Genomic DNA, 18,321 nt, shown 5'->3' with positions numbered 1-18,321 from the left:
GTGCTGCCCAGCTACTTCTTTAAATGCTTCCTCTTTTCCAATTTTTGCATTGAAGTCTCCCAAGATAATTAGAGTATCATGTGGGGAGACTTTTTCGCAGGCTCTCTGCATATCTTTATAGAATCTATCCTTAATTTCCTCTGTCGATTCGTCATTTGGGGCATAAACGTTGATGAATGTAATATTGAAAAGTGTACCTTTCAGTTTAAGTTTACATAATCTCTCACTAATTGGCTCAAATCCTAGTACTGCCATGCGGATATCAGAGCTGATTAAGAACCCAGTTCCATAGCGACCCTGCGTACCTGCAGATCCACTGTAATACAAAGTGTAGTTTCTCTTGTTTGTGAAACCTGCGCCTTCCCATCTTATTTCCTGCAATGCAGTCACGCTCATTTTATACTTATGCAATTCAATTGCAACCTCCTCCATCTTGCCCGGTTACAACATAGTGCGTACGTTCCATGTGCCACATTGTACATATAATCGTTTGTCCTTAATTCTTTGCTTGGGTCGTTGGTTTATGGGGAGTCCGGGGTCCAAGGCAGTTGTTTTGGTGTTCGTAATCAGGGTTTTTTTTACCGTGTTGGGTGATTAGCCCTACGACGAACCCTCCTCCTTTATCCGGGCTTGGGACCAGCCATAGCGTAGGTAGAGTCGTTCCCTATTACTATAGGCGGATTTTCATGTTTTAGTGGTATATATTTTGTTAGTGGTATGATATTATACCACTATAATATATTATATAATAATGTATCCATACACCACATTTCTTAGATATTGTGAAAAAAGAATGAGAAAAAAACACTAAAAAAAAATGGGGCGGCATTTTGGCGCTGCCTAGGGGCGACATTGTGTCAAGGGACGTCACTGCTGAGTGCTGTCAATATTTTATGCCATGGCACAGAGTAAAACTGATATTTTAAAAAAATAAAATCTGGTACCTTTAACCGCGTTGGATCGATAATAATTGATCGATAACAATCTTTTTTTTTAGTTATAGTTGAATATTTTTATAAGCTGGCTGCGTTTGAAATATTGTCTAGAGCCGTATATTAAAATGTCTTTCAGAAAAACAGGCTGCACAACATGCAAATGTAGTTCAATGGCAAATTCGTTTCCTTTACCGTCGATGAAGTAATGTCATGATAATAATATCATAATTTATTGGAACTATGGCTATATCTGAGAAATTGAAAGAAGAAGGATGGTGAGATATTCGCTTAAACTATCATCTGTTATGTTTTCACTCGCCTCCCGTATTTTGTTTCTCTCATTCATCTCATTTTTATTTCACAACTGAGTATCGCAGTGGGTGGATACATTTTGTAGAAAAATCAAAAGTAAATATGTATCGCAGTAAATATATGAATATGTTTATTTCAGCTATCTATCGCCGGAAGGGATAGAAGCTGTCGGGATAGACGAAGATGCGGCAGACGTTAAAGTCATCCTCCAAAAGGTCTTGGACGTAAGTATGACATCCTTACATCACGCAATGTTTACGGAACATTTGACAAGATCGGAAAGCACCGGGAGATCTGTCAAATGTCGAAAATGCGAAAATGCCACATCAAAACTCGATTTGACGGAATATTTAAATTCAACATCTTGTTATGTATTTGATCTAGAGTTGTAATAAGTTTATTATTTTGTCTTGTGAGACTATGAATGCGATAATGGCCAAACCGCATGAAAAAATTGAGGAGAGCTTAAAATAATATTGTTGATCATCATCGACTAAATCTGTGTCATTATCTACACAATAAAATTGGTGTTCTCTACATGTAGTTTGATCCATTCGTCACTCATTTTTCAATGCAGATTGCCAAAGGATTTTTAAGACAATCGAAATATTGCAATAGTTAATAATTTGAAACAAGTCAACTTTTTCCAATATTTCTTTTTGTCTTGCGATTCAGGGTTCATGGAATATTGACAACTGCAAACAATCGAAGGCAGATCATAAACTAAGTTATATTTTAATTCCAGGTTTTTAACCATTTATTTATTTTATGATTGCTGCATTATCCAGGAATGGATTAAAAGAAATCCCACCAGTGTAACTCATTCAATTTTCAGCAAACTCAAATTGTTCAAAATTCCTAAGGTCACCACTATATAGTAATACCCTGAAGTTATGCGATAGGTGGGTGTGACAAAAATCGCTTAAATTGAATTCGCATAAATCGGGGTACAACTTTGCAATATAAATATAGGTAGGTATATAAATTTTGTTTAATTGGGACCAAGGACTAACAAAAACACTAGCTTAGAAGAAAACTATTTAATAAAATTCCAGCTCTTTGTATATATTAATATGTACTTATTTATGTACAAAATATTAAAAAAATAAATGAGTTAGGTAGGTACGTAAAAAAGTTATTTCAATGTCAATGGCTTTATAAAATCCAACAAATTCGTCTGACGACACAGTATCTTCTTTTTTTCATGCAGAATTTCTTCATAGCAAGCTAATAATTTTTTTATTCCTTGCTTTGTAGCTATAATGCGTTCTCCGTTGGGGTCATGTTTTATAAAATTTCAAACCCTTTTCAATTAAGCTGAGACCTTCTCTCAAGCTTGCAAGCGTAACTCCGAGTTGGTGTAAGTCGGGGTATTACTGTCATCCAATCCGTATTAGAGTAAAACCCTGATTCTACAGTTTTGAAGAGACTGACATTTAAAATGTAAAAGTAAAAAGTAAGATTAGTGTTAACCTTATCACTGCTAGCCGATTTTTACTAGGTGGACACTTGTAGGCCAGCTATTTTTGGAATAAAATAAATCCCTTAAAAAATATGAAATAGGAACAGAATGATAAATATTTGTGAAAATTTACCAAATCAACTTGTTTTTCAAGTTTATCGTAAATATTTTCACACTAAAATGATAAATATTGTTTAGAAGATATACACAAACAGTTCATTCAGAAGTTATGATGTTTACAAGAACCTGCAGGCCTATGTTATAACTGGTGATATGAAGTCACCCGACGACATGACGTAATTGTGACGTAAGCCAATACACGCTCGAGGCAAGCCGCCCAACGCACACTGCTCACAATAGATATTATTATGCTGAAACACCTATTTGTGTATGGGGACAATGGATAACGCCAGTATTTTAGTAGCGTTAATTTCTCGAATGCTATTATCACTCCGGTAGTACGTCACAATGATGTCATATGACTTCATGTCGACCCGGCGACTTCAACTCGCAAGTTCTAACATAAGGCCCCTGTGAGTTAACTCGTCCGTGGCCTGACGTGACACATGCTTTGGCGAGTTAACTCGTCCATGGCACTAATCAGGTTAGAGAAGGTGGAGCTTTGACAGTTGTCATAGTTAAACATATCCTAATGTCTTCCGATAATCTTGAAATTTCGTGTTATTTATATGTAAATTAACATAAAATATAAAACAATATAGGAGTGAAAGCAACACATATTTTATGTTTTCTTTTAAGAATTTCATAAATTCAAATAAAAAAATATTGTCAATTAAGTAACAGATTATAATTAATAAAAAAAAGTTTAAAAACAATTACAGGTTTTTTTTGGTGCGAATGATTTGTAAAATATCAAACATGATTGAAACCCAATGAGTCTAGTCTACAGATTTGGGGTGCACCACGTGAAAAAAAGGTCAAAAGACTGTAACTCATCTGACTTGCATGCCAATGGAACAGGGGCATTAGGTACTGCAGACATGTCTATAAATAGAAATGCACTTTTGCATCTGGAATTCACTAAGTGATGCATTGAATTAAATGTGTTCAAAAAAATTGGATTTTTAATTTTAATTGAATATTTGAGTAAAACCGAAAATTAAGTGTACTAAGATAAAACAGGACTGCAGAAATGACACCCAAATCTTCGAAAATCGTAAATGAGTACATAAAATTGGGGTTTCACATTAATAATTGTGAAGTAGACAGTAATTGTTTCGTAATGTCATGGTGATTATTTTTCTTCAACATTACAGTCAATAGGTAGGTACTTAGTATTTCTTTTCAATAAGTTTACAATAAATTAATTGGGTTAGTTACACCATTGGATATTTCTTTTTTACGATTTTTAAATAATGCAGCAACCATAAAGTTCACAAAGAAATGGTAAAGAATATCTTGGAATTAAAATATATCGTCTGCTGCCAATTTTCTGTGAATCTGATATTTGTGCACTTTATAATGCTTACTGCAGCTCATTTGCAGCATTTCTCCGTGACTATTGACGGTCCATGTTGAATCATGTTATTTTACCATTTGCAGTTTGATTTACGAGAAATCGGAGCCCCAGCTTTCCCCGAAGAGTTTCTTAAAAGCGGTGCAAAATGTGAAACATTGGAAGAGCCCATCCTCGTCCAGATACAAAAAGTGAGAAACATATCGGCTCCCAAAGTAAATGAGGAGTCCAAACATGCGCCCCGTATGCTCAAGTTCATTTTAACCGATGGCCATTTGACGTGCCAAGCTATAGAGATAGAGCACATTTCCGGGCTCAGTATTAATACTCCGCCCGGGACGAAACTTCAACTGAAAAGCGGACAATTGAATACCGCTCACGGATTCCTGTTCATTGGACCGAGCTCAATCAAAATCTTGGGTGGACATGTCACGCACATGGTCGATAAGTGGGAGCTGAACAGAAGTCTTGCCAAGCATACAAGAGGTGAGAGGTTGATACAAAACCTAGTAAGGCTCCAGTCGGCCCCTTAGGACCAAAGAAATCTATTTCAATTTTTAGCAATTTTGAGTTACATAAAATAACATATTACGTTAAAATGGCAAATAGAAGCAGACGAAAGATTGTTTAATACGCATCTCCTGAAAACACTTTATTATTAATGTCGGTAGAATGTAAATTTACTTGTGTTTAGTGTCTCCTGTAAAGTAGAGAAAAATGAGATACATGTTTCTTTGGTACTAAGGGGCACTTCTTTTCTACAAGATATCTAATGAATGAAACATAATATCTTTTGAGAAATAGATATATTTTCCTGAACAGTAACTACAGGGCAACTTTTGTATCAAGTCTTCTTCCTTCTGGAACTAAACCTGCCCCCGCATTTTATTTCCTCGCTAAATACTAATTATTTGCCCAAAATTCAGTGTGAATTCGATATCGATAGTATTAAAATGCCTAAACCTTTGCGGAAGCAGACACAGAGCATTATTTTGAATGTAGAAGTATTGTTAGGAGGAGAAACAGAAAAGAAAGCGTTGATTTCCTCTCAATAGTATGCCGGAGATAGAGTATCTACTATGACAAGTCAACACTCAAAGAGCATGTGACGTATGTAACAGTGTCAGCGCTGTGACGTAGATGACTTGATATAAAGTCACACTGTACTCACATATTTATTTCAATCTTACATTTAGGCTTTTTAAACGGAACCTCGTACAAAGAAAATGTGAGTAAATTTTCGTTTATAAGATTTTGCATCTCCGAGCTACAACTGTTTCTCTATAGAAATAGTTTTAGAAAGACTCATAATATCTATATTCCACTTGTGACACTAGTCGCTACTGGTGGTCTTGTGACTGCCCATTCTTTTTCTCTTAAATATTTTCGTTCGTCCAGTCGTCGTTCTCGCACTGTTGCACTATGCTGTCATTATACCTGCATCAATTATCCTCAACTTCCATAACGAACCTAGTGACTTCGTTAAAATCTAGATAGTTGGGCGTGACATGATCATTTCCCATGATAACATAACCATTACTAAGTAATGTTGGTATAGTTGAAATATTGGAAAACAAAAAAAAGATGTTACAGAATTGATAAAATTGGTGAAGGTCATTTTCTGGTAGTCGATCGGCAGAGTTTTTTATGCTGGAACCATACTGAAAATGGTGTTACAATGTTACCTCACCTTTGTTAACTTACATCGCCAATGACAAGTTTTTTTATCATTTCATAAATATGCCCCTTCACAGAATAAAAGTTGTATTCATATATTTTACGGGGAATGGTTGTTAGCCATTCGCTCAATCCATTGAGTTCTTGCTCCGGATCAATAAATATACATTATTTTCACTACAGAATGCACCAACATAAAAACATTGACGGTGGCTGCGTGGCTTAAGCGCTGGACTATCAAGCCGTGGGTCTCAGGTTCGAATCCTGGGTCTGACAAGGACACATATTGTTTTTCAATTTGTGTGTGAGTCAGGGTATGGATCTAATAGGTTGAGCAAGTGGCTGACATCCATTTCTCGTAAAAAACAAAATCTGTTAATACAACCCTCTACTTTGTGGAGGCCCATATGATCCTATTAGGATCGGACATGGTCGGAAATCACATCATGGATTAGTAAAATTGTACATTATACCGATACACACCTCCTGTGTATTTCAGAATGAGTACTTATTAATATTTTTGAAGGTGGCGGGGGAGGCGAGGGGTCGCCGCCTCCATGGATTCCGTTTGGGCAACCGCTGGACGGGCGTGACCAGGAAGAGATGGCCTTCAAGAGTCTGCAAGATGCCGTCAAGATTGACAATGCGGAGTTTGAAGCTCAGCGGAAAGGGGCTATTGCTGAAGCCCAGAAGCTTTCCGGCATCAAGAAGGTTACTTCACAATATTGCTTTTTGTATTTCTATTCACGAATCGTGTTGTTTTAACACTTCATTACAAACAGTAGAAGTCAATGCAAAAGTAAAATGAACCAAATTTCGTCCACAGATGGCCCGAATCTCCCTAGATTGTCATCTTATGTGTTCCGTAAACTCCAAGAAAAAAGTTGTATTTACATCCACGTTTCAGTTTTATACAATGAAGAAATGGTTTGCTGCTTATTAACCCTCAAAAATTATGTGCTCAATCAAAAAATTGTAGGTGTATTGTTAAATTGTAAATTGTAATTGTTTCCACATTTACTAAAGTCTCACTTCGGAAATGTGTGCCCGCATCTCCCTTGATCATAACTGTGCTGATTGTAGACCAGTTGGAAACCCTTCATTTTTGCTATCATTTGTGAATGTAACAATGCCGATGCAATCAATTCAAATTCAAGCATTACCTATGGTAAATATGTCAGTTTCTTATGTTATTTGAAAGTATTTGATCTTGATGGAAATAAATATAACATAATGAAAAATCGACTACATTTTATGGTATTGATTATGAAAACAATCTATATTCAAAATCCAATGTTATATACTTGAGTCGCCCATTTCCAAAAATCACCTTGTCCAGTTTTGACCAAAAATGATCTGAATATGCAATTTTATTCCTTATGCAAAGTGGCACACACTTTTTCTATGAACATTTCCAAAACTAGTCGTTTGCAGTCAGTATAACGGTTGAAAAATACCATCCAATTTCAAAATGCATCTTGTCCGTTAGGTGGCAATTTTCAAATATCTTTTCCATTGTTACATAGTGAGTATTTTGAATTTTTCGCTCAATACGAAAAAGTATGTCATGTTCCAAATAACTTTTTTCTCAAAGTGTTTAATTGAAAAAGCTCTAATCACCCTCCCAATGACTCAAGAAATATTTTCTACGTTGAGGTTCCATATTGGTTTTTTCTGAATATCTCAAAACAAAACAAAATGAACAAGGCGAATTTTGGAAATAGGCGACTCACTTACTATTTCATTTTTATTGAATGAAAGAACAAAATAATTATAAATGATATTTTGTTTTGAAAGTCAGAATTTTTAATCGATTAAACATTGATATTCTAAATATTTTATAATTTGTGTTGCAGATCTTCGGAGGTGGAACTAAACCCATGTTAGATGCTAACGTCCAGAAAATCGTTGACGCAGGGTTCTCGGAGGAGCAAGCTGAAAATGCTCTCAAGATTTCGAGAAATAATGCCGACCGAGCTCTGAAGAATTTACAGCGAAGGGAGGGAACGGCCGAAGTGAAGAAAGATCGTCCCGCCAAACAGCCTTCGGAAGCGCCCAAAGGCCGCAAGGGCCGATCGAAGGAGGGGGGAGAGGAGGACGGAATCAATGCAGTCAAGCCTTCTGGTAAAGTTTCTCTGTTTGATTTCCTCGAAGACAAACTGCCGACCGTAGCGGAGCCGGAGAAGCCTGTCAAACCGGAGCCGGTTTATTTTAACAAGGACGATAACAAATACGAAAGAAGTAATAACGATCGTCGAGGCGGACATAACGCACGAGGCGCAGTCCGGGGTGGGCACCGCGGCGCCGCCTCTCGACCACAGACCTCCTACGGCTCCGGTCCGCCTAACAGAAGCGACCACAACAACCAATCGCAGAACTCTTCCTACAGCCATAACGAACACCAGCAGAGAAATTACAATAATTACCAACGTGAAGACAGACCGCAGCACAATTATAATTCGCAACAGATTCCGAATGAAAAGGCTCCGCGGTTTCAAAAGAAATTTGATGGGGAAGCAAAACGGCAGCAGAATATTACGACGTCTCACGAATCCGCTTATCCTCCCAACTATCAACAGCAGCAGCAGCAACAGCAGATGCAGTCTAATTATTATTCCGACAGACGAAATGCCCCCGATAACCGCAATCAGCGAGGATTTTACGGCCAACAGGCCAATCAGATGGAGAGTATCGTGGACGCTACCGCGGCCATGAGCATCGACTCCAATACCCAGAGCAGATTCGGCAATCGACCCAACATGATGCAGCAGCAGAATTATCAAAATAATTACAATAATTATTCGCCGAAACCTAACTATAACAATCAGAACTCATACCCTGATCCTAATTATAAGCGAAACAATCAATACCCGAATAATAACAAAACACAAATGGCAAACGGACAGGCAGTCAATCCGTCGTTTTACAATATGTACAGTAATGAAGGACAAGTGAAGCACAATCAAAACCAAGGCGCACAGCCTGACATGATGGAAGTCTACCGCCAGACCGACAACCAGCAGAACGATCCTCAAATGCACCGGGAGCGGGAGCAGAGAAATAATTTTAATAACAAAGGAAACGGCTTCTATCAAGCGGCTAATATTGTAGGCTTCCAAAATGCTTCCATTAATGAGCAGGCTAGGAAAATGCTGGCTGAAGGGTCCGAGGTTAATTGGAATATCGGCGATAGGTGCATGGCCAAGTATTGGGAAGATAATGGGGTGAGAATTAATTACTCTTGTTGCTATTAAACATTCATGTTGATTACATTCGCCTACTATCCGAACAACTTGTTGGATGATATTCAATTCTTGCCGGATTTAGAGTTTTTTAATATACATCTAACTTGAAAAATACTCATCTGGCATAATGGTGTTAAATTTAGAGCTTATTGCACCACAAACAACCTAGAATTACTTCGGTAAAAAATCGGAATCCAAAAATTAAAAACAATACCGGGACACAATTCGCTAAATGCCAGACTGCTTGAGGTATTGACAACCTGAGTACTTTTTTTTACCACATCTGGCATATTTTTCTCAATGATAAAAATATTTTTAATCTCAACAATATACATAATGTACTATGCAATTTATATAATATATATGTTACGCCGAATGTGCGAAAATGAATATTACATGAAATGGGCAAAATTTTGCCTAAATCATGAAAAATGCAAGCCCGTTGCCCTATTCATGAATTAGACAAAATATCTGGAGAGTGCGTGAAATCGGCAGTAATTTTTCTGCCTACTTCATGTCTTGGACAAATTAGATAATAGCGCTACAGTGGTATTTTTTGCAACTAAACTAAATGTATCAAATGCTTATGGATTGGTCAAAATGTACATTTATATTATCTATGGTCAAAATAGATGATCGCGCTCCGTGTTGTTTTTTGCAACTAAACAAATGTGTCAAATGTCATTGATTATACCTAATATAAAAATATACCAATTAATAACTACAATGACGTTCATATCCATTTACTATGCGCAAAAAATTCTAGAACTATAATATGATAACGGAAGAATTTTATTGAAAAATATTTTCGCGATTTGATTCATGCTTGGGTATCAATTGTGCAATGGTCGATTGAATGTTTGTGATAGTTTGTTGACACTTGATAGCTAACCTCAAAATGGACATTCAGTTGAATAATTTAATTCAGAATTACAAAACCTAACCTATCCTAACCTAATAATAATAATATTATATTATGTCCAATTATAACTAATAAAACCATCCGTATTAAATTTACTTTTTCTTCTGTCATGATGACAGTTCAAGAATTCTGTACCGTGGCGAATTCATGTACTCAGCAGAAAAATTACCTAATTCATGAATAAGGCAACAGGCTTGACTATTACATGAATTAGCCAAAATTTTGCCCATTTCATGTAATAGTCAATTTCGCACATTCGGTGTAACATATACATTGCATTATGTACGGATGGTCAAATCACTGTCTCTCACTCCTGTGGCTTATGTTGTGTGTTTCTTTCAGTATTATGATGCAGAGATCACTGGGATTTCCAACAGAACCGTAGTCGTTCGATTCCTCGCCTACGGTAATCACGAAGAAGTCCTGAGAACGGATTGTTATCCTCCAAATTGGTCACGAAACAACCAAGGTTAAATTTATTCGATTTTAATAAATTTTTGTTCAGTAATTTGATAACACAAAATCAACTAGTGAAGCTCTGTCTTTGTGATTATATTCTCTGAAAAAACTCCTATTATATTATAAACATACCACATTGCCGCGAGGTTCAATAGTTTTGGCACGAAACAAGATAGTCGGAGGGGTGCCGAGTGAAAGAGAGCGATGCAATAGGCTCGATGTAACTACAATCGATAATTGCAACCATTACAATGATCGCATTAGTCCCTGTGCACGAGAAATTGGATCATTCATAATTAAATGATTCCACTGTAAAAAATTGAGATACACAAGGAGCAAATATGTAATTCTGTTTTACAATATTGCCAAATCATAAGAATAATAGTACATATTGAAATAGGTAATGAAAAAAATATGTAAATGAACATACGTAGACTGTACACTAGCCGCGAAATACCCGTATGATGCGAATGTATGACTGTAAAAATGCATATAATTATATGATTTTTGAATCTAGATTTTTCGTCTACATTGAATTTTTTTGTGTTTTCCTTCCTATCTCTGTTCTTTTTAGAATGTTTTCTTTTTCGAGTGCAAGCATAGATTTAATATATTTATACTTCGAGTGAATTTGCTATTATAATTATTACAATTAGACAACAGTAAATTTCACTTTTTCCGTATGATTAACAAAATTGTATCAATCTTATCGAATGGTAGTGATTTTACTTCTGCGATGATTGTGTAGCAGGCATTGTCATACAACTGCTCATCCAATCATTTTGATTTTGCAACAATCATTTTTCTTTTATTATATACATATATTTTAATTTGGCAGGCGCATTGAACAAAATAACAAAACAAAAATATGTTGGTAAGTCAATATAAATATAGGTATAGGTAATGATACACCCCTGTTACAGGCGGGCTTCTCCCGGTGTAAAATAATCATTTAGTAGCTTAAGTCGAAACGTAACCCTGACCTCTAGAAACGGCTTCATAAAACATCTAATCTGATTCCTTGCTCAACCACGTAAGTATTTCTTTTTAATTTAAAAAGTAAAAATGATGATGGATGAAAGAGATAATTTTAAGACTAAATATAAGGATTTAAATATAATAAATTTTGCCGCGCATTGTGCGTGAAATCCTCGCGCGCCGGCGCCAGGGTCAGGCTCGTGATTCGCCGAATCAAAGATCACGCGATAAAATTTGGCCAATCACGAGAGTCCTTTTTTTTGCTGGATGGCGTCGGTACGAGGAATTTAAAAAAGAAGATGTTAGTAAGCGTCCCCTTTCCGATAGGTACGGACCTGACGACTACCACTGTAAAAATCCCAAATATAATTTGTAAAACTAAAAATTAAGAAAATATAAGACCACGTTACGAGCACGAAAGACCGTGTTTTATTTATACTCCAACCGTTGAAAATTATTTTTTTTGTGAATCCGGGGTTCGATGGACACTCCTGAGCTAGCCGCTGGAACCCCGGGGATCTCAATGGCGCCTGGCAACATGGGGCGTGAAGAATCGCATTAATTCTTCCGAACCCGCGAAATAAAATTTACGCCCGCGAACGCTAAATAAAAGTTGACGATCCAGGAGCCGGAACAACCAAGAAATGGTTAACTAAAAAGCGGACTCCGACGTAACCCTTATCGAAGAAGAAGTGCTGTCTCCAACATCAAACCGGGAGAGCCCTCTGGTGTTCGAAGACAGTCCACATACGGAGCTGACCGCGCCTAGCGTCGTGCTGGAGACCATAGCACCGGCGCGTCTCCAGTACGACGAATGGCTGCACAAATCCCACCTATGGAGACCAGACGCATCATCGACGGTATCCAGCGAGGAGGGCTCGTAGAGGCCACGGCCCACTCACGACGAAAAACGGCGAGCAAAATGCCGATTTTCCTAGGGTATCACTAACATGTCGTGTACCCTAGTCGACCACGGGATGTTCGGTGAGGAGAGAAAAAGGAAACGCGAGGCTAGGGAGCCTCACAAGAGGGCTGAGAAGGCGCGCAAGCTGAGATGAATCGAAGAAGCTGTACGGGCGCAGGCTCGACCACGAGGAGATGAAGCAGGACCAGTCGCCAACCCTCTAGTCAAGGGTGAACGCCGAGTTGCTGTTGGAAGTTTCAGTGTAAACAGTGTAGTTAAAAGTGAAGATAATAATCGTAAATATCCGGAAATTCTTCTAATTACGGATAAAAAGTTAATTTAGGACCCACTTTCTGAGCTCTATAATCTTAAGTTCGTTAGTAAGAAAAATGTACATTCTAGTTTTAAAAATAACGCTCCGCAAAGTGACGCCAATTCTTTCCGTTCAAATAAAGTAAATATGAATGAATTCGAAAACATTAACATTGAAAATCGCAAACAATTTTATAAACGGGAAAGACGATATTCTACAGTAGCGCGAAACCTGTTTCAAAGTTACGCCGTGTTAATAATTTGAATCCAAAGAGAAACGAGGAAAATAGTACACTACCGTCCCTATTATTTCTTTACAAATTACCAATCGTAAATTTAACACAGCGAAAACGGAACGGGAATAATAAGGCGTCACTCGACAAAGTGTTAGTTGTTATGTTAAATTTTAATAATAAGTTAAAATTAGGTATAAAAGGATGAAAGTAGAGATTGTATGCTTGTGATAAAAAAAAAAAAAAAATGAGTCAATAAGCCGTAAATTTCTCAACGGGGTTTCAATAATAAAAAAAAATAGTAATAATAATAAAACGCGAGAGGCACCGCAAATCGGCGCGGCGCGCCTTTGGAATAGGATGTCGGGCGCGTAAAACGAAACAACAATTTTTTTTTTAATAAAATGGGTTTCACTAAAAATAAAGTTAATTACACAGTTTTAAGTGTACTGATTCAGAAATAAATATAATGAGAGGGTGGAATATTTCAATTTTTAATATCAATGTTATTTATACAGTCAATACAATGTTGCAAAATATTTATGGGTATTAGGGTAAAATATTAAATGTGATAGTAAGTACCATAAGTACAATGGGAAGATTTTATATAAAATTAGTAGCTATTTAATGTATGGGGTAGGAGTAATTAATAAAGTAAATTCGAATAAATTTAAAGTACAGGAAGTCTAATGAACGAATAAATTACTAAAGAAAGAAAAAGAATAAATACAGATGAAGACAATTTGGAAGCACAAAGGGAGCCACCTCTCGAAGTAAGCGCATCCAAAGGCAGCGTAGCCGAAAATTCATGATACCAAAGCTTGATGGAGTGGAGAGTGCGCACTCTCCTTTCTCGCGCAGGTTCATGGAGAGACTAGGGACGTGACGCCTGAAAGATATCGTGAAACAACAAGAGGTACTTCCGAAGTGTAACCATCTATAAAAAAAAAAAAAAGAAAGGGAAAAGGATACTTATTGTAAACATCCATCCTATTACCTGTGGGGAAGCCGTGCCGCCGTCAACGAGCCTGGCCGTTGTACCGCTATACGATGCCTTGCCCGCAGTAATAGGAACAGATGGAGACACAGTACCTGTCCATCTATGAGGTGATACTCCAGAGACCAGCAGATCAGTGGAAAACTTTCCACAGAAAGATATCCGCTGCTCGGAACGAGCCTGGCTCAATAGTAACGCCACTACCACGCCCTGGTTGCAAAGGCAGACGACGCCAAACGAGGTACGCTCCTATTGCACCAGAAGAAGAAAAACGTAACACGAAATAATAATTCCGAACGAGGGCCAAACGTCTACAAATGTAGCCCCTAGGAATACAAAAGAAAGATTGGAAAGCGCGAGAGTCAAAGACTGCAGCTTCGCGACCCCTCCGCTGACTAATAAAAACGAATAAAATAACAAGAAAACCTAATTAAAACAAAGTAACACAAAATAAATGTACTACACTGAAATTAAATCAAACTCTGACCTATTCAAAAGTATCGCGAAAGCATTGCTTTGAGCTGAAAATAATAATCCAAAATAAATATAGAAAATAATAAAAATAGAGCTAAAGTATAGAGTTTTATGTTAGAATAGTTAGATTGTAGTTGAATTCTTTTATAAACTGTTTATCATGCCATGTACTTAACGGATGAACAAGGAATTGGATGGGTGGCCGATGAGATCAGGGCGTACCTTTCGACTTTAATCCAGATGGGGCGAATTGATACACCCCTGTTACAGGCGGGCTTCTCCCGGTGTAAAATAATCATTTAGTAGCTTAAGTCGAAACGTAACCCTGACCTCTAGAAACGGCTTCATAAAACATCTAATCTGATTCCTTGCTCAACCACGTAAGTATTTCTTTTTAATTTAAAAAGTAAAAATGATGATGGATGAAAGAGATAATTTTAAGACTAAATATAAGGATTTAAATATAATAAATTTTGCCGCGCATTGTGCGTGAAATCCTCGCGCGCCGGCGCCAGGGTCAGGCTCGTGATTCGCCGAATCACAGATCACGCGATAAAATTTGGCCAATCACGAGAGTCCTTTTTTTTGCTGGATGGCGTCGGTACGAGGAATTTAGAAAGAAAGAAAAAAGAGGATGTTAGTAAGCGTCCCCTTTCCGATAGGTACGGACCTGACGACTACCACTGTAAAAATCCCAAATATAATTTGTAAAACTAAAAATGTAAAATATAAACAATATCACGTTACGAGCACGAAGGACTGTGTTTTATTTACACTCCAACCGTCTGAACATCTTTTTTGTGAATCCGGGGTTCGATGGACTCCTGAGCTAGCCGCTGGAACCCCGGGGATCTCAGTAACTTCTGAAAAAACTATTATGCTAACAAAAACTAAAATGTTATTTTTCATTAGTGTACATACAACATTTTAGAATACTTTATTTAGAACATAATATACATATTATATGAAAGAAATTATTATACATTTTTGTTGCAAAAATAGAAAATGCCATTTTTGTTTCCAGAACCTTCAAATGCAGTACGATGATTGTATGCAATCATTTGTAAAATTACAAATGTTAAAAAAACTAAATTACCATGTTCAATCCTTCGTTAATAAATAGTTGTTGGCCATTTGCTCACCCCATTGGTCCTTGCACCACATCAATTACGCATAGAATAAACATTATGGACAACAAAGACATGATTACTGTATTTATTTTCAATGCGATCTTATGATATATTGTTACATATAAACATACCATAAGCGTGAAGTTTGATTGTTTTGACAGAAAATATGATGTAGTTAGGCGAGAGAAAACTATGCAATAGGCTTCATGTAAGAGCAGTCAGAGATAATAACGGTGACAGTAATTAAATTTACCCTATGTAATTCGTGCGCAGTAGAAGAAACTGTAATCTGCGCATTTTGTTGTTCCATTATAAGACATGGCTTTTTAAATAACCGTTGTACATTATTTGATAGGTAACTACTTGGATTAGGTTGAAAACTAAAATTAAATTTTCATGAAAAACAATAGGTACAAAAAGCTTTTGATTTTTTCTCATACCAGCAATGTTTCCATTTAATTGTATTCCTCATGCTTAGTTTATAATAATAATCAGTTGGTTGAACCTATTCATGTAAGTAATTCACATTTAAAGACTGAATTAAAACCATTTTTTCGGCAACAGGTCGCCCTTTGGGCAGAGACGGACCTCCCATGGGGAGGAGTGAGAACGGCAGCCGCGGCGGAAGGTTCCACCAGCCCATGTACGTCCCGCCAGCGCAGCGGAAAGCTTAGCATCAGCCTGTCTGAGTGACAATCCAAACCGCAAACGGTCACCCTCTCTCTGTGGAGCCGTTTAAACCTGTCACTACGAATACATCGGTCACTTGTCGCAGTGGCAGTGTCCTGCCATTTGACAAGTTTTTAACTCTCCCGGTGAACGTGTTAAATATTAGATATGGCGGGTGTGATCAGAGTGTCATCAAAGCAATTTGGATTTATTACTTGAAAGTATGGACAGACATGTTGATTTTGCTTTACTGCCATGTAATATCCTTCAAGTTCTTATTTTATTATTTAACGATTATTATTAAGATGCTTGATAACGTAAGTAGTGCAAAATTTACCTCTATTACTTGCTATTCTAGAAAGCACATTAATTTATGAGATAGATATTAAACAAAAAACATGTAACATTTATATAATTATCGTATTTTATGTAATAGGATTTGTGGAAATTGATATAATAATTATTAATATTTAATATGAAAATACCATCAAGTATTAATCAATCTTCCCATCTGAAACAATAGATCTTTATAACCTAAACAAACGGTTAGTAAACACATACATTAGAAGATTTAGTTGAAAATATCTGATGATATTCAATTTTACATGACTAGTACATTGAACTATACCAAATCGTTATAATAAGACAGGTAGTCATAGTCATCTATGTATGTAATCTTTAATTAGTATTCTGGAATACATTATTGTAATAAATAAACGGTCAAGTAAATATTTTGGCAAATCTATTGCGTATTGTCATAACTCGAAAATGTAAAAAGATGGTCTGGAATATATACAAATCCTATACAATTCACAAATGCATAATATTATAACTTATTAGCGCCCTGCAGACGTACAATGTTTCCTGCGTGAAAGCGTAGTGTGCGCGGGAATGATCATGTGTCTGATCATTGCGTAGAAAACAGCGGAAAGAGTAAGGTTAGTCGCATCCAATCTTTCACGCGTGCCGTACGTCAAATCGTTTTTAACATTTTTTACCACATTTCGTCACAATGGACGTTCGCAATTTCTCTCAACAATTTATTACGGACCTTATGGACATGTTGTATAAAACATTCCCATGTTTGTGGAGAATCAAATCATCAGCATATAAAAATAAAAATTTACGCGATGTGTATGCAAAAATAATTAATTCCTTCAAAGAGAGGGGATGCTTTTTCTCATAAGAGTATCTTGTTTTGTAATTTTGATTTTCACTTTATTTAGTAATAAATCAAATGATGAACTGTTCATTCAAATAATTTTTTAAATCATCAGGATAGTTTTGACGTAATTCACGAATAAAGGGTTGGTGACCAAAACGCCGTCTATAGTCTTTAACCCAGACTTTTCGTTTTTTGTTATTCTGACTTAAACTTATACTTGCGCCTGCGCAAGCTACAGCTAGTATAATATTTTCTTCTTTGTATATCCATTATAATATACAAATCAAGCGTGTACTTGTATAAAACGCAGTAATGAACGCGCAATATGCCTGTAGACGCTTAATCCCGGAGCGCGCCGCTCAAAACGTTGTACTATCACGCAGGATATAGTTGAGATGTAAATTTTAGCAGCAGACATCTGACACACGTGATATCACGCGCTCAATACCGGGTTCTGGCGCATACGCTCCTAACCATGCTGTAAAGAATGTGCGTGTAAAAGCCGCTATTATGAGGTATAAGGTTTGATGAATTTCTTTGTGTGATGTCGCAGAATGCCTTTCAAGAGTTCACCTATCTTCCATGCGAGAGATGCGCCTAGGCCCAAGACTCTTCTTAACCATGTCAGATATGCCAAAATATTTTCTCTTTCTTTGTTTTCAGTGTATATTATGTATACGGGTTATGGTATAAACTGTAAAGAATTAATTCACAAGAGGCGTGCTGTGTTATGACTTACTGAAAGTAATCTCATACTTGAATCAATGGAAAACCGATCATTTCCACCGCCAATTTCTATGTGATAAACGTTGTAATACATTAAATATTTATATGATACATCCATTGTCAGTTTATAAAATGTTTCATGATGTAGGTTTCACGTGTAAATATACCAATCACTAATTCGTAAGTAAGAAATTATTCAGGGGTTCACTATGTCATTAAAATAATATAAAGAAAACAAATGAAT

The 18,321-nt window shown here is 36.7% G+C and overlaps 1 protein-coding gene across 1 annotated transcript; it reads left to right on the top strand.

The window, feature by feature from the left end:
* Nucleotides 1-1,068: 1,068 nt before the first annotated feature.
* On the top strand, nucleotides 1,069-18,294 carry Tdrd3 (Tudor domain containing 3). Its single transcript, XM_085958776.1, has 7 exons — nucleotides 1,069-1,210; nucleotides 1,387-1,471; nucleotides 4,273-4,672; nucleotides 6,390-6,574; nucleotides 7,720-9,087; nucleotides 10,373-10,499; nucleotides 16,082-18,294. The coding sequence occupies exons 1-7, from the start codon at nucleotides 1,176-1,178 to the stop codon at nucleotides 16,189-16,191; spliced, it is 2,310 nt and encodes a 769-aa protein (XP_085814902.1). The 5' UTR covers nucleotides 1,069-1,175; the 3' UTR covers nucleotides 16,192-18,294.
* The last annotated feature ends 27 nt before the right edge of the window (nucleotides 18,295-18,321 follow it).

The sequence above is a fragment of the Rhyacophila brunnea genome, unplaced genomic scaffold, assembly GCF_057557595.1.
Source record: "Rhyacophila brunnea isolate RB1 unplaced genomic scaffold, BYU_Rbru_1.0 scaffold_8, whole genome shotgun sequence".
NCBI lineage: Eukaryota > Metazoa > Arthropoda > Insecta > Trichoptera > Rhyacophilidae > Rhyacophila > Rhyacophila brunnea.
Note: the sequence above shows the minus strand (reverse complement) of the source record. Positions and strands in the feature narration are given on the sequence as shown.